This window comes from Pleuronectes platessa, chromosome 14, assembly GCF_947347685.1.
Source record: "Pleuronectes platessa chromosome 14, fPlePla1.1, whole genome shotgun sequence".
NCBI lineage: Eukaryota > Metazoa > Chordata > Actinopteri > Pleuronectiformes > Pleuronectidae > Pleuronectes > Pleuronectes platessa.
Genome location: NC_070639.1, coordinates 8891446 through 8909673, shown reverse-complemented (window position 1 = coordinate 8909673; position 18228 = coordinate 8891446). Strand labels below are relative to the sequence as shown.

The following is an 18228-nucleotide window of genomic DNA, read 5'->3' as shown; positions in this document are numbered from 1 at the left end:
AGTGTCCTGGCTTGCGCAAAATTACGCATAGCCACGCAGCGCGCGCGTGGAAACGTTTTAGCTCAGGTTAAATACTTTAGAAGAAAATGTCAAAGATTAAAACGGGTTTGTAACTTTTGTGCGTGGATGATGGGGAAAAGTGTAGAAATAAGGGTCCAATGACAATGCGCGTGGACGCTCATAGCTGTGGGATTATTTATATTAAGGGGTATTTGTTGTGTGGGTAGGAGTGTTGGATAACTGCTTTGACCCTTAGCCCCAGTCGTGGGAGCGCGCGCGCACGCACACACACACACACATACACACACACAGACACACACACACACACACACGCAAACCCACACACACTCACATCCTGTTGCAGAGGCCGCGCACAAAGGAGCGAGGAGGCTTGAAAAGAGGTTTGTTAAATGAGGAGTAACTGATGGGGGATGACAGAGATAGAAAACACTGACCACCGGGGTCCTTGTGTCACTGCATGTGAGGCCAACTCTCCATGAACAATATACATCCACTACATTCATATTAATAATAATTACCATTCTCTCTATTGTCGTTTATCAAAATTACTTGTTCAGATTATAAAAAAAAAAAATTGAAATAACTGTGCCCAAATATTTGATTATGTCAGATTATATCTGCTTATATCGTTTCTTGTAATGATCGGCCTATTTTAAACTACTGTAGACTCTTGTGGGGACTATTAGGGTTAATATCGAGCAAAGTTTTTTTTCCATTATTGTATTATAGGACTTTATTTTCAGTCAGCATTGTTTGCTTGTTGTCTGGTGTCATGTCCCCCCCTCCTCCGCCTTCGCCGTCATTATATTGTCATCTTTCTCGGGCCTTAAGCCACATGGCCCGGACCACTGCGAACGTTTATTGACCATTGTGATCTCCCGTTAACCCTATTACCAAAGACGCATGGATCCGTCCGAGTGATCCCGCTCCCTCAGGCCCTGAGCAGGGAGCTTTATCAAGCTAAGCTCTAATTAAAATATAAAAAAACACAGCAAAGAACGATAGAATGATTAAATCGTTAGTCTCGCCGCGGGAAGTGGTATTTCGTTTTCCCTTTCAATTAGAGGTTGATTGGGCTTTTCAAAGGAGGTCAGCTGTGAAATCTGGATTATATATGCCCGGACGTGAAGACACGTATAGACCCAGCTCCTTCTCATGGTTTTTACGCACGCGGACTGCTGGACTGGACGTTAAAAAAGACACATTAAATATTGTTGTAAGGAAAGTCAACGTCTGTAGCTGAAGGCAGAGACACAAGGACTCGTGCGCCATCACCAGCAGACGGCGATAAGAGCGCTTTGCCCCGGCAATTTTATCCCGTTATGTGGCCATCCACCCGCCTGGGTTTCTCCTCTTTATACCTACTGTTTTTTACCTAATCACCGCCACACACTTCCACTCTTACATAGCCTGCGCAATTATATTCCTGGGTAAAAGGAGAGGTGACTAAAAATATAGATTTTTAAGGGCTGGTTGCGCATCAAGTCCTCTGAAAGTGATTTGGTTCGGATCGGCTTTGGTGTAATCCCTGTGCGTAAAATTACAGTTGGGCCCAGCCTTTCAGGACTTTCATATATGAAGAGAAAGTGGAGGGTAAATAAATGATTTCACTTAAACTGCTGCTTCTCTCTTTAAAGCGGATTTCTGAAAGTCAGCATCCATCCATACATGAGCCATATTTTAAAATATGCTGAGATGTTGTACTCAGTCTAATCACATACTGCCCCCACCGTTTGGTCGCTTCATCGCTGCAAACAAATCTTAGTTATTTTTGTTTAGTTTGAGCCTCTGAGAGGGTGTTTGGAAATTTCAAATGCCTTGTGCTATTTGTGGGATTTACCCTCCTCTCTGCCTCCTCCTTCTCCGCCTCCTCCTCCGGCGTGTTCTTCCTCCGTGGTCCCCTAGTCACCTGACCAAACGCCATGCAAATCACTCTGCTGCTAGAGCCTCATTGGCCGCTTGTGGCTCATTTAACCGCTGTCAGTGCGCATCATATGGCCGCCGCTTTAACCAACTTCTCAACTCCGACATAAGCAAAGTGGCTCAAATGCGCATTCTCTCACAGTGGATGTGAACCAACCCAGGCGAAGACAGGGCGAAAAACTGGTTGGAACATTTTTATATCCCTTCTCGGATTATTTTTTTGTGTCGTATTTGATTCGTTAGGGTTTCAGAATATCCATTCTGCGACTCAGTCGACCTGTGCGTCCCCGAACTTTGTGCGCACTTAGCCTATCTTAAAAAATACTTTTTTCTCTGTTGGTGGCGAACTTTAAAACCAGGTGAATGTATAGCATGATGATGGAAACTGACCTCCATTCCCCCGGCCCCCAAACGAACACGACCACGGGGCAAACGGGGCCGAATGGCGGGTCCAAAGCGAACCAGGAACGGGTGAAGAGACCGATGAACGCGTTCATGGTGTGGTCCCGTGGGCAGCGGAGGAAGATGGCACAGGAGAACCCCAAGATGCACAACTCTGAGATCAGCAAGCGGCTGGGTGCCGAGTGGAAGGTAATGTCCGAGGCTGAGAAGCGCCCTTTCATCGACGAGGCGAAACGTTTGAGAGCCATGCACATGAAGGAGCATCCGGATTACAAGTACCGGCCAAGACGGAAGACCAAGACGCTGCTGAAAAAGGACAAATATTCCCTCGCAGGTGGACTGCTTTCTGGGCCCAGTGGGGGTGGTGGAGTTGGTTTAGGGCACGGCATGGGATCCTCGGGGATCGGACAGAGGTTAGAGAGCCCCGGGGGTCACGGAGGCTCAGGCAGCTCCGGCTACGCGCACATGAATGGCTGGGCGAACGGCGCGTACTCGGGGCAGGTGGCTGCAGCGGCAGCAGCCGCCGCGATGATGCAGGAGGCTCAGCTCGCCTACAGCCAGCACCCGGGGAGCGGAGCGCACCACCACCACCACTCGCACCACCACCACTCACACAACCCGCAGCCAATGCACCGCTACGACATGTCAGCGCTGCAGTACAGCCCCATCTCGAACTCTCAGAGCTACATGAACGCTTCACCCTCCGGCTACGGCGGGATCACCTACACACAGCACCAGGGCTCCGGCGTCTCCTCCTCCACTGCCATGGGGACGTTAGGGTCGCTGGTGAAATCGGAGCCGAGTGTAAGCCCTCCCGTCAGCAGCACACACTCACGGGGTCCTTGCCCCGGAGACTTGAGAGAGATGATAAGCATGTATTTACCGACCGGAGAGCCGGGGGACCCGTCAATGCAGAGTAGACTCCATGCCTTGCCGCAGCATTACCAGAGCGCCACTGCTGGAGTGAACGGGACGGTCCCTCTAACACATATTTAGAACTCACAGAAAAATTGAAAACTGCAAACGAACACATAACCAAATATTTACCTCTTTTCTAAATAACCCCGGCCCCGAGATCTACCTGCATTTTGTACAGAATGTTTATGATATTGTAAATGAAGGGTAAATAGCATATTCATCTCGGCTTTTTTTGGAATAGCAACCAGTGGAATTATATAACTAATATGAAGCTGAGATATTGGTTATTGTGCTATCATCTTTTTGTCCATTACTTAACAGTCTTAGTTGAGGGTTATGCCAGGTCCACGTGGGGAGTATTTGGTTCAATTGTCTCATAATTTTCTTGTAAGTTATTTGAAAATGAGAAAAACGTGTCATAATCATAAGAAAGTGCTTTAAAAAGAAATGGGAAAAAAATCACGTTCTTTAAATATTTGTGTTCATTTGCAGAAGCCTGTGTCTTAATTCTTGGAAATCATCTCGTTTTATTGTAACACTCTAATTATTGTAAATTGTGAATAATTTTAATATTTCAAAAGGATGACGGGCAACTGCTGTTGTAATTTTAAGTGCTTTTCCTGCGAGTGAAAAGCCCTGATATTGCAATGAACAAGAATTGAATAAATTTCACAAGATGTTGCATTGATTCTTAAGAGAATGCTCTTACACTGATTCTTTTTCACGATGTTCTTGGAGGAATCTCTTCACGTTTTACAACATGAGAATATCACGAATCCTCCTCTGGAGAAAAATCGCCACCTCTTTAAATTTGGACACATCTAGGTCCCATGAGCTTTGAAATAGACCCAATTGTTTGTGCGTAATTGTGCGTAAAGGCTACAGTTTGAAGGGCTGTGAGGACACACTTACAGTGGGTTGATGATGTTTCATGAGCTAAACTTTTATTTGGATAAATATAAAATAAGAACATTATATAAAGCTTATTTTTTTCATATTCAGGGGTTAGGCCAAAACATATTCAAGTAGTTTAATTGTTAAACACAGGCCGATATGATGGCCCACATTGTCTGTTCTCATAATTCATTTAATTTCATGTAATTCATTGCTCTATTCGTTTTTGAACATATTCCTTAAAAATCTAATCTGATTGATATAGATTATGAGAAGGCCTCATCTGACAAACCACCTGTTAGTGTAATTAACAAAGTGTCTTCATTTATTATAAGGAATAAAAGCTTTTACTTAAAAAAAACGTTTCCTTTTCCCCTTTCAATTGCCTATGAAATGTGACGTTTTTATAGCAAATTTAAGCAGCAAAAATGTAATCCTTGTTTTAAACAATGTTTCGTATATTACATAAATATATGATCAATCATTAGTCTTCATTTGTATTTGTCTAACCAATAAGTTGTGTCACATTCACTCTCTTAACCAATTAACATCAAAGTTTTAATAATGAAATCAATGACAAATTATCAAAAGTCTGCAGAGGTGTCATCTGCGCAGGATTTTTAAAAGTACTTATATAGGTGTATACTAAGCTGCTATAAAATATACAATAAATCATATCTGATCAAATCACAAGGGAAATTTCGAGAATTTCCGCAGAAAGTTTTGATGAAGCCATTTTCACTGCTTCTGTTTTGAGAACTTGACACTTAACTCATGAGACTCAGGTGGAAATGCTAAATAACATAAATATTTAACCAATACTTTATGGATAAAATTATTAATATTAACATAGTTATTATTTTAAAGACTCTAGTCTCACTCCTTCACTTGAACTTGTTTATTTTACAGCCACTGGCCTTCCGGACATAACATTTTTTTTCATCATCCTAGTTTATGTCTTGTGCCTTTAAATTGTATTATTCTTGAGATATAAAACATAAAATATGGGCACCACGAGATTAAGGGCTTTATATAAATTGACATCTTGGTGGCTACGTGGTGACCTCAGAGAAAATTCTCAGTATCATAAAATCTCTGTTTCTCTACATTCATTTAGCCAATTTCCCTGAGCAGTGTACAAATCATCACTTTGTAACAGCTGTTATTAAATCCAATATGCTTTTATTCATAAATTGCAATCACATGAGAGGCAGTCAGATGAGTAAGAGTAGGTATCAGGGAGAGTCGGTTCTGTTTTTTCCTCTCGACACTTGATGAAGCCCAGAAACCTCCATTAGGCACCAACGGGATAATAATGGAGAGAAATAAGAGGTTTGCTATCATAAAGGCAGAAAAACAACCTTTTTTCAAGATATAAAAGTTTCCTTCACTGCGCAAAAGAGAGCACCAAATGTGTCAAGACAAACCAGATATCAAGGAGCGCAACCATCGAATCGTTTACAACCAAACTGTTGCACAAACTGGACTCAACCCTCCACCACATGTGGAGTTAAATGGGGTTAAATCATGACTCATCAAAATTTCGAAGCTGTAGATGTTGGATCTTCACTGACACATTATGTAGATTTGGCACAAACACCTTCACAATGTGGAGGGATGGGTGTTGAAGAGCAAAGACCCCAATGTCATTCAGATTAATAATCCCTTCAAAATAATATAAATTACTTCGATTTTTTGTCATGAACCACATCTTCTTTTGACATGTACACCTTTCATCGCCTGTAGGCCTCAGATGCAGGCTAATAGCCATACACATGCAAATGAGGGACATTTATGCCTACTTAGGCATTTTGAATATAAAAAAAAAATCAATTAATCTCAAATACATAGTTAAAGGGTCTATTTCACACTGATGAAGACTTGCATGGCATGTCAATTAAACCTGTTAGGCCTCATAGTGGAGCGTGTCACGTCTGGCTGCTCGTCAATCTATTGAAAGGAATCTGAGGGAGCAATGTCTGAGAACGAGTTTAAATTCCAAAATCCCAAAGAAGCTGCATCTAGACATCTCCCCGCGCACTGTTCCTCCTCGCTGCGGCGTGTATGTGGCGCAGAGGAGGTGGGTTTGGTTAACCCCCCACCCCCCCAGCCCTCACGTGTTTTGCATCTGTTTCAAATCTTATCTGTTGATGTGAAGAGATGCGGATTAGCGTTGAAAGCCCGGGAAGGCGGAGCGCGTCACGGCGCATCGCCGCGGCTCAAAGAGGCGCGTTCTGGCAAATTTAACCCGCATAAATTACACCTTGAGGTTGGAGGAGCGGTAAGTGCAGGGTGCAACGTGAACAGGCAACGATGGGTGCGGATGTAAACGTGTGCGTGTGTGTGTTTGGGTGTGCTTGTGTGTGAGTGTGTGAGTGTGTGTGTGTGTGTGTGTGTGTGTGTGTGTGTGTGTGTGTGTGTGTGTGTGTGTGTGTGTGTGTGTGTGTGTGTGTGTTTGGGTGTGTGTGCGCGCCCGCAAGAGTGTGTTTAGCTGACCGGCCAATAAATCTCTCCGCCGCGCGCTCCTCTTATCTTGTAGCCACCGATATATTCCGTGCTAGGAGGCCATCAGCTCCGGCGCACACTCGGGCTGCTCGCAAAGCCCCGATCCCTTGCACTCCCTGTCCTAAATGGGGATAATTAGCGTCACTTTATCACGCCTCTGCATATTTCCTCCGCGTCTCTTCCCCCCTTTTCCTAAAAAAAAAAAAAAATTACCAGGCAGCCTGCTCACGTCGCCCGCTCTGTCACAGAAGATTATGGAGACAGATTGCACAGAGCGAATGTGCCGGGCGAGATTAGCGCGGAATAGAGAAAGCAACTGGGCCAATGAATTCCTCGGGAAGGGCCTTATCGTGCAATTACACGTTGACATGTTTAACAATCTTGCTGCCTCTTAATCCTGCGGTGCTGCTCTATCTACCCACAGCTACCACGCTGCACGCCGGCGCACAGACCTAATGCACCGAAACGCAGCGCAGAATACACTGCAAGTTTTGAGAAATTGCTTTATTTATCCAAACTTTGTCCGGCAGCATTCACCAAATCTTTTTATTTTTCCTTTTTTGTCCCCCCCCCCCCCCATTTTCTATTTCTCATTTTCCAGATCTCTCCGTTGTTGGAATAGCATCTGCACTGGAGCTTTCCGACAAGAGGTGAGACATCCAATACACTTTCAAATGTACAATTTAAAATCACAAATAATCACGCAGCGATTGGGGGAGAAAAAAAAAAGCCAAATGCATGTTCGGGCCCGAGTGGATAAAAACGCACAAAGTGGGGTCAAATGTAGACTTTAAATCTCTGTGTCCAACACACACGCACGCACGCACGCACACTCACACCACCGCCACCGCCACATCCCGACCCCATCCCTCCCCCCCTCCTGCCTGGCTGTATGTACCGGGGCCTGTGTGGGAGTGATTGTGGAGCTCCACTGTAGGAATTTGGCAGCGGCCGTGGTTTGGAGAGCCGCCCCACGCTGAGCCCCATTCAGCGGCCAGCGCGCTGTGAGGTTGGGAAGTTTCAGTCAGCCGTGTACAACTCAATGGCCCCCACAAAGGCGATTACAAGCCCCAGCGCATTCCTGTAGGGACCTGGGAGCGGCGCAGGTGCGATGGGAGACCGGGGGTAACCCGTCACAGGAGCGATAAAAAACACGGGACAGTGCTGGGACCACACAAAACCAGCCGCTCCACAGGAACCGGGGATTTAGTTTTCTCTTCTGTGGTGGTGGGGGGGAGAGAGAAAGGAAAGAATAGGTCTGAAGACGATGGGAGTATATGGAAGGTGCGTGGGGTTGCCGCACTGTCCATAACTGAATGAAAGGATGCAGGCTCCCAATCAGGGCTGAAGCTGAGGTCATGAGTCCAGAATCTCCAAACATAAGCCTGCACATAACATCAACAATCACCAGCTCATAATCATTTCTATAAAAACAGACATATAGACATTTTATAAATTACTGTAAAAACTTCACATTTTTAATTATAAAGCTTTCTCTTCACTATAAGCTTTATTGACATTTTCGGGCAATGCAGTACAGGTAAAAACATTACAATATATGGCTTCGATGTATTGATTGCACACATGTAGTGTCTAAAACCAGACTAATCATTGAATATAAACTCTTGATGTTATTGAACCCTCTATATTTTTCCTCTGGGATGCAAACATGTCTCCAATATGGAATGGGAGAATGGGAGAACTGGAAAAACTTCGGAAAACCCAGTTGTATTTTACTTGTCTTTATGTTGTATGCAGTGAAATATATCCAATTTATACAATGGTTATAAATGTAATCTCACAGGGGATTTGTGAAGACGACCATGAAACTCTTCCAATTCCTTCACTTAAAAAACTTAGCAGCCTAAATTAATTTACTTAAATCATGACTTTTTTAGAAAACACTTCTCCCTGATTTAGACTAATAAACTTTTTTCAATAAATCAGCAAACTGCCGACACAAAACAATCAATTACCTTTGTTAAGATGTGAACATATTTAACTGCTCAATCTGAACAACACGACTGAGCCAAATCACATGATTGTTGAAGTATTGTTCACATTCAAAGTTTATTGTTCAGCTAAAGACGGACTCAAACTGTTTTAACAAGACCCAAAGGAATATGTGGATTGAGCTTCTTTCTGCTGCTGTTCGTTGTATAGGCCTACAAACCTATACCTACCACTAATGTTAGTGTTGAACCAACATGACAGGTTTGGTAGAGAATTTAAGTGGACTGTTGGTCCATTAACGTCAATTTCATAGTTGTTTTTCTTGTTATTTATAAAAAGGAAATATACTTTAAGTTGCACAACAAAGGGTTCTCCACCAATGAAATTTCACAAGTAGAAGTCGTCAGCTCAATTTTGTGAGCCACATTTGCTACGTTCCACTGTGATGGCGTCAATCCACAGTTTTAACAATAGTGGTTAAAGAGTGGTTAAAGTGACTGGCTAAGAGGCTAATGATTCATCACCTCATCCACCATTTCATACTTCATACTTCAACCTATGTGCATCTGGTACTCTAACTCAGCAGGTGTACCTGTAAAGTCCATTTTTAATACAGCCACAATTTTTCTTTGTGGCTACGTCCATTAACTCCAACAGTGTATTCATCAAGGTAAGTACGAGCTGAGATTTCAAAACACGGCATCATCGCTAAAAATAGCTCAGACACGACAGGAAACACAGCCAGAGAGGTTTTAAACAAAACACAAGTGAGTCTTATTTACTTATTTAAATGAAGAATCTCTGCCCATCATGTCCATTAAAAACATCCATGAAAGTTTAGAGACTGACTTACCAGTTCAGCTTTGATTTGCCATCGTTATGCACAGAGAATATTTTTGAGATTATAGGTTTTACTTAAGATTCTACCCACAAGTGTTGTGGTTCATTGGGCTAGAATGTTCACTTATAATACCGGTATGACCTCTGGATGTTTTTATAAACAATATATTTGTTGGCCAAACCCCAGAAGATAATTAAAAAAAACAGCTTGCTCTTAAATGTGAACTCTGAATGACTGCAGTGAATGGGCTTCTCATTTGCAGTTGATCACCTGAGGATGAGCTGCACTATTTAGAGGAGCCAGTGTAGAGAAAAGTGTAACACCGATGAAGATGATGAACACCAGAAACAGCAGGAAGATAACAATCTCCTGTATAAGGGCATGGGACTTAATCTCTGTCTTCAAACACTTAAAGCTTGACACAAATAGGAAAGTCTCCATTTACCAGACCATCGTGTTTTGGCTCAGTTTTTGTGGAGCATGTAGGATGCAGCCCCTGAAGCGTGGATCAGTTATGTTCTTAGGTTTTCTCTGTGTGCCATTTAATTTTAGATCAGACAAACTCTTTGATACCGGTGTTCCAAACATCTGAGGAAAACAGAACCACATGGACGTTTAAAGTGTCCTTCACAGTCCTCCTGTTGGTGTACTCAAAGGAAGGACCTCTAGTCCAGGCTTTACTGCCATTTTTTTCCTTTTCTTTCAACATGAGTGTTTTCATAAAGAGTTTCTTTCATGGCGTCTAAGAGACAAACAAACTTGAGGCAGTTTGAGTTCATGTGCTCAGGAGCAAAGGGGGGAATCTGATATACAATATTCTTGAATATGTGCAAAGTGGCTTCATGTTTCTCATTTTGTAAACACAATAAATCAGATCAGTTTATTTATATATTTATTGATCTAATGTCAACCACTGATTGCAAACATATAAAACCTATAATATATGTTTGTGGTATAAAAACTTTTGTAGATGCTTAGGGGGTGAAAGTAATGACCTTTCTCTATTTCTTTCTTTATATACGTCTTTCTTTCTCTATATCCGTCTCTCTTAATATCCATCTTTCATGGTCCTTTCTGTCTATTTCTTTCTGTCATTCTTTCTTTCTTTATACATCTGTCTTTTTCCATGTCCCTCTCCTTCTCACATGATGTGAATGTAGCAGTAACATGTTGTCACTGATCTTATATGCTGACGTTAACACTTTGCCCAAATCACTGCTGGGCTCTTCTAACTATCACCTCTAACTCAGCGGTTGAGTCCCACTAACTCACCGACTCTCGCTAAATGGCCAATTCACACAATCGAGTGGCGCTGGCGTGTTTCTCTATCACCACCTCACACACACAAACACACAAACCCACCAGATGCTCTAAAGGATTTCTGCTGCTCTGCGGTGGGTGATAATTCTCAAAGCGGCAGAGATGAGGTTAATGAGGGGTCAAAGAGTTCAGATAAGAAGCAGCAGTTTTACGACACCTGCTGCAACCTGCAGCTCGCTGATAGCTGTTTGAACTGGCTGACCTCTGACCTCTGCCAGGTCAAGTGATCAACACAGCGGGTTGTTTAGATCCGGTCCGATTGGAGCACGTGAGGGATGTGTATGTCACGGCGATGTGTCCGAGCAGCACAGATAAATAGTTCTTAATGATTATAACCCTACTCAATTTGTTTCCACCACCATTAGATTGTTGTCGGCTGTCAGGCTGTTTAAGGTGCGGCATGAATTTGATTCATTTGTAATTGAATTGAAAACATACTGGCTATTAAGCATGCAGCTGATTGGAGCGTGTACTTGTGCATGTGCATGTGTAAATATGTATGTATGCTTAACCTACAGGGCTTTCTATATTCTGCTCTGCTCAATTTTCATTTACCGACCTTTGTCATTTGATATCCTCACAAATCACGGTTCTCTCTTTGTCCATCTCCCTTTTCTCTGTCCGTCTCTTTCAGCAAAGTGATGACCAGTGGACATGGACCACTGCTGGTCGGACTGGGATTTACAGACAGCTCCTCGTCTCCTCCGCAAGCAGGCATCCTTACGACGAGCGCTCGGAGATGGGACCTTTTGGGAAATGTTGGCAACAGTCAGAGCCCTAAAATTCTTCCATCTACTCTTTCCCCTCTGATGCTTTCTTCTGTAAACCCATTATTATTATCAATATTATTAATCTAATATTTTGTGTCTATGTATTGTGTCAAATTTCCCAGCATGTGGATCTTTTCTCGTACCTTAACATCGACTGGAACAGAAAACAGCACCAGCTCCTTATTTCCCTCATCTCAGCATAAACAAATAAACCAAAAAGAGAAATAAACAAATAAATAAATAAACTGCAGTGTCTGCAGCAGTCTCCATCCTCCCCATTCTGTTTCACTGGAGCCAGCTTCACTGTCTTAATACCCTTATCCCCTCAGCTGGCATGTTTTTCGTGAACCCGCTGCATTTTTCAGATTTTTAAAATCCGTCAAATGCCTGTAATGAATATTTCTACAGCCTCGAGTGTATTCAATGTGCTGTGTGACCAGCGCAGCAGGAAACTCTGGCACTTGGACCTGGGTGATAATTGGACTGAGGCCTCAGCCAGTGAGGAAACAGGTGAAATGAAATAAACATTTATTATCAGATATGTTCTAGGATTGTATTAACATATTCCCTTTGCATGGGTGTACACATCATGTATATTTCCATTTTACTTATTTTTTCCTAAAATATGAAACTGTTTTCTTGGATTTTTAAATGTTATCTTTCACTCAACACTTGTATTTTAGTCTGTTTGTTTGTTGTCTTAAACAGATTTTTGTGAAAAGAGAAACTGTGTGTTAAATAAACTCCTGCATCTTATTGCTGCTTAAGAATAAAATCTCGTCCTTTTATTATCATCATCATTCTAATTATAATTATAATTTTTTTCACGTTTCAAATTGAGAGGTGAATTGAAAGTGAGAAGCTGAAGAAAAGTTTTAACATTAAAACTCTGTGTTAATTTCAGGGCCTAAATGTGCCCTCAATTATGTTACCATGGCCCTCAAGTAATTGATTTGGGGAAGAGAAGTGGTGTGTGTGTGTGTGTGTGTGTGTGTGTGTGTGTGTGTGTGTGTGTGTGTGTGTGTGTGTGTGTGTGTGTGTGTGTGTGTGTGTGTGTGTGTGAAACCTTGGTTTATAGATTTTTTTTTTAAATCAATTCGTATGACATCGAAGTTGGACTCATAATAACATGAAACTGTTTCACCACTTTCTGTGCTCATTTATATTTTGTTCTCTCTCTTAGCCTCCTGGTCCATCATTGACTCGTCCGTGTGTGTGTGTGTGTGTGTGTGTGTTTGTGTGTGTGTGTGTGTTTCTAGCTCAATCACACAAAGACAAAACACTTGCGAGACTCTAATCCAGCTGTGTGTGTATGTGTGTGCGCTGAAGTACAGCGTCAGTTAACAGACACACACACAGAACGTGTACAGAGACCAGATAATGAGCCTCTCAGGTGACTACATGCAGTGATTACCAGGTTGCTGGTGTTATAGGAAGTATATCACATAAACATACACTCCCACACTGTGCACACTTATTCAGACACACACATATATGCACGCACCCACACTTACACACACACACTCTTGAGAGATCCTTGGTTATCACACCCTTCCAGATTGTTCTGAACTACTTATGGAAAACACACACATCTCAAGATGTGGCCACACTTGCCAATATGAGCCCAGTGTTAAGAACAGTTGTCGTCGTCGTGTGTTTTCTCTTTTTTTTTAGCATCTCTAAATTCCTAGCGTTGCTAAGGTGCTTTGGGAGGGGATTAACAGAGGCTGGCGCCGATGAGCAAGCCTCGCAGATTTCCAACCAGCAAGAAAAAGGACAAAGAAAGAGGGGAAAGAAGGAGGAAAAGCAGCAGAGGGTTAGACAACAGGGAAATGGCAGTAACAGCTTGTGTAAACATGATGACTTGAGAGAGGTAAAGAGGCAGAAAATGAAGGAGCGGAGAGCAAAGGAAAGTAATAATAAGTAAAGGAGGCCCCAACTTTAACACAGACCAGGTGGAGGACACTCTCCCTTTTGCTCTTCCTTTCTCTGCTTCTTTCCTTCCGCGTCTACCCATAAAAAAAAAAGTTCCATCCCTCCGTCGCCATCGCCTCATTCTCTTTTCATGTGCTCTCTCTCCTCTCTATTTCTACTCTCTATCTCTTTATTCCCCCAAGGGCAACAGTTTCAGCTCCAGACACTTTTGTCTCTCTTTCTCTCTGTCATAGCTTCAAACAGCGCCGGCAATCAGGTCATGCTGATGTGCCCGGAGCATCGGTGACTGTGCCGTCTCAGGTGAACATCTCCCAGCGTGTCCTTGATGACACTCTCTCCCTTTCTCCCATCTCGCCGCTTTTAATTAGCGTAGTGAAGGCAGCAGAGACAGCTGAGCCACGTTTACCAATTATCGACCTGCTCGTCCTGGCTGCCGCTGTGACGGCACCGCGATGCTTTTAGTGTTTCTGCAGTCGGTAAAAAAAACGACAACACATGAACTGACCCTGATTTTTCAAAAAAGATCCTAAATGCAGACTCGGAGAGAGAAACCAAATCTCTATCGGGCAAAAGAAGGCGCAGCAAAGGGAGGGAGGTCCACATGCTTTTTCTTTGACTCCTCTCCTGAGGCTCAGCTTCTCAGGTAGAGTGTAACTGGATGCGATCTGTTTGTGGAATACAAGGCACTTGACCAAGGGCCAGCACTGCTCCTACCTCGCCTCCCATCCCCTCCCTCCCCTATCCTTCCCCTACCTGGCTCAGGTTACCCCTCAGCCCCCCCGCCTCCTCCTCCTTCCCTTTCCTTAAAGTGGTGGCAGGTTGTGTGTTTTGCAGCTGCATGTGTGTATGGATGTTGAAAGGCATGTCTGTATGTTTTCTGCCTCGTACCCGGACAGGTGTTTGCGGCCCCGCTCGGCCTCGGCAGCTGGGGCTCCTGTAACTGTGCCCGCCTCGGCCACACTGGCTAATGTGACTGGGTTGGCCGAGGTGCCGCGGCGGCTGTCTTTCAACCACTGATCCCCTCAGAACTACTCATCTGATCAGGCCGGGTCTACGCTCCGCGGCTGCTGGGGTCACACCACCCAACCCTGGGGTCAACCAGCTAATTACAGACCCCTGTGTCCGCTGTCTCTGTCACCACTGGGGGGATATGGGGAAGGTGGGATGAAGCCTGAGAGAGGAAAAAAAAGAAGAGAATATTGACTTATAGACATCACAAGGTAAACAAAGTGTATAACCGAGCTGTGCACGAGTGTGAGGCTCTGGTTCTTTTCAGCGTCTTGGTCGCACCCTTCCCAGGCCTCGGGCAGAGATAGAAGCTTAGACCCATGGGACCAGATCATCGTGAGTTTATGTGGATTTATGTATCAGCCTCCCGCTTCACAGCCTTTCTTGTCTTTGTTGTCACATTCACTGTAGCGGCCCGATGTAGCGCTGCTCCCGGGCGAGCCAGTCTCCTGCTTTTAAGAGTTGGAGAGTCCATATGTTGTGTCTAATTCCCTCCAGCCCGACCTCTGGCTGTGACAATCGACTGAACTGGTATTTTAATGATGCTGCACACTGGTCGCCAGTCACAGAGAGAGTGCAGATACGGAGACACACACAAAATATGTACCATACCGCCATTGTATTACATTAGTCTGAAAGTTCATTAATCACAAATGCAAAAGGTTTCTCAATGGGAAATTAATCAAAAAAAACAGCCATTACTCACATGCATGAGCAGCAGCAGTTACACCTGTGACAATGCCATCTGATTTATAAATGTTACTCCAGACTGTGTTAATGACGCCACCCAGGACCCGGCAAAAGCAGGCTCTCTGCGTTCGCTGAAATAATAATGCACTAACCATGAAGCAATTCTTGAAGTCAAGGAGCGTGTGCCAGTTCACAGGGGTCAGTGGGTGTTGCAGTAATTACAGGGTGCAGCTTTTTCCTCACAGCTTGACCACCGCAGGTTTGCAATCCCACCGTGTAAAAGCCTGATGTCAAAAATGAAGTCGGTCGTACCTCTTTTTTCTTTTTCTTTTCTTCCCCCACAGCCATTTCTCCAGGCAAACAAATACTCAGATCAGCCACGATCAGAACACGGTCGCTGGGTTTAGTTGCTGATGGGAGCGCTTGTTTTCCAAACAGGCAAAGTTGAACCCTAAAAAAAAGGAGGAATTGTAAAATCGTTTGTGTGAGAGATCCAGAAATTGAGAGACCCTAGTGCAATGTCTGCATGTGTGCTTACACTGCCCTCTTTTGAAGGTACTGCATCCTGGTAATCTGCAGCAGGTCTGGAAATCATGAACACAAAATGAAAAACCATGTTGAAAGTTAACATTTGGAAATCCATCAAATGATATGAATTTTAAATGATTTAGACACTCATCAAAACTCAACAAAATCAGGACTGTTTGCTGTCCTGGCTCCTAAATGGTGGAATGAGCTCCCCATCGACATCCGGACATCAGAAAATGTACACATCTTCCGCCGAAAACTAAAAATTAACCTCTTCCGACTTTACCTTGAATAAAATAAAAAAAAAATATATATATATATACTAACAACTTTTGAAACTAACACTTTTAGTAGCACTTAAATGGCACTCACTTATAGCACTTTAACACTTTATTTTGAAGAAACTGTACTTTCTTGATTCTTGCTGTTCTGGGTCTGTACCCTCGGGCTTGATGCACTTATTGTAAGTCGCTTTGGATAAAAGCGTCAGCTAAATGAAATGTAATATAATGTAATGTAATGGGAGAACCTTTAAAAAAAGAGAAGAACATAATATCACTTGCAAACGCTGCACACATACGTAAAGAAGCTCAAAACAAAGTTGTGTGGCAGTAATCGTGTTACATATGCTCGTACAAACACCTTTTTCACACCAATGGATTTCTCTTATGTTTTATATTTTATTCCCCTAAAAAAAAAAGGCTGGAGAGAAAAGAAGTTCTTGAACCTTTCAGATGCAGCTCAAATAGGTTGGAGGAGCAAAATGTTTAGAGCTCGAGAGCAATTACTAGTTTCTAGTTTCTAAAATTCTGATATTGGCTAAAGGGGCGAAACCAGATCATTTAAGATGCTTGAAGAACTTCTTCAAACACACGATTATGTTAAACCAAGTCTAGATTTTGTGTCTTTTTTTATTATAAATGAATGTAAAATGCCACCACTGAGAAAAATTATTATTAAAAAATATCTGAGGCACTTGATATTTTGTTGCACTGATCTTTGGTTTAATTGAAAACCAACAATCGGTGACTATAATACTTTCGACCAAACACAACATTTGGATAAAACGTGCAAAATATCAGGAAGAAAGGAATGAATAAAGCTTTTAGTCGCCTTAATGAAAGCCTATCATATAAAAATCTTTATGTGATGAGAGCATGAAATAAAACGGACTGTAAAGTTTGATGGTGATCAGGCCATCAACTTTGTCACATTTATTTATTTAGCCTCTTAAGAAGCGTTGTTTCAGCTCCTTGGAAAGTGCTATACAAATCAAATGTATTATTATTACTTGATTTTACAGAATTAAGCTTGAAAAGGAAGAGAGAGATAGCAGGGACCAAAAGCTGCAAAGGAATTTCAAGTCGGACCCTGACCTGTGAACACTGCAGGAAGACTCCAGTCTCCATCGATGGGCCACCCAATAACTGGCCTGGTTAGCTGGGAGCCTCAGCTTTGTCCTGTTTGTTCACTTTGGTGAGAGAACATAAGGTCGAAAAATGTGACTATATTCACGTACACATTTGGCACATTCCAACACAGAGAAAATACAAAAAACTGCCAAAGATTTAAAACGATAAATGTTTAAAATTAACAGGGAGCTTTCAGTTCTAATATACTTTAATTGTATAGCTACAACATATATTTTCTCAAGACACTCTGAAGAGTAAGACTGAGACCTTGCAAACTTATAGAGTAAAATAAACTCTTAACAGGAAGAAACCTCAAGAGCGAGACTGTGGGCGGCCATCTGCCTCGATCGGTCGGCCTGAGCGAGGAGAAGTGGGTGGAAAGAGTGGAGAAAAGAAAGAGAGGGGTTGTGTCACCTCTTTTTTTAGTCCTTGAATATAAAACATATTCAGCAAAGCACTTTTCTTTGAAGTGATTCAATCAAGCAATTTCAGTTTTATTCAGTTTTCTAGTTTTTAAGCATACAGTAGGTCTAGTGGTGCTGCTTGTCCTGCTACAATAGGGATAATAATGAAACATAAAGTCCCATAATAAATTCTCATCTGAGCCTTTTAATGCTTTAATGTTTCAGCTTGGATCTCTCTTCTGGATCGATCCATTTCTTCCTGTCTTGTAGCGACACAGTTCTCTGACCTCAGCGGCTTCACAGGCTCTTCTGATAAACTCATATCACACATGGCCGGGAAACTAAAAACCTGATCTAATTAGCAGACCTGGTCAAGAATGATAAAATCAAAACGAAGAGGACGTTATTAGCTGGTGACCCCTGCTCATTTATTCATGGCATCACTAAAGAGGACTCTGGAACACAGCGTCCTGCCAAGTTCCCCTGAGGAGCCTGTTTGCTGTTTTGCTCCTGACTATATCCCCTCTCTTCATCTCTCCCCTCCTCTGCCTCATATACATGCACTTGACACCTTCCTGAGCAGACTCACCTGTCCAGGTATTCCAGTAATCCAGGCCAAGCCTTGTCAGGTGGAAGAAAGTCTATCCCAGGGCGGGGACGGGGGAGGAGGAGGAGGAGGAGAGGGGAGTCGCAGTAAGTCTAGC

The 18228-nt window shown here is 43.0% G+C and overlaps 1 protein-coding gene across 1 annotated transcript; it reads left to right on the top strand.

Annotated features, from left to right (window-relative positions):
• Positions 1-2307: 2307 nt before the first annotated feature.
• Positions 2308-3342, top strand: LOC128455967 (transcription factor Sox-1a). The gene has a single exon (XM_053439952.1). The coding sequence runs from the start codon at positions 2308-2310 to the stop codon at positions 3340-3342; it is 1035 nt and encodes a 344-aa protein (XP_053295927.1).
• The last annotated feature ends 14886 nt before the right edge of the window (positions 3343-18228 follow it).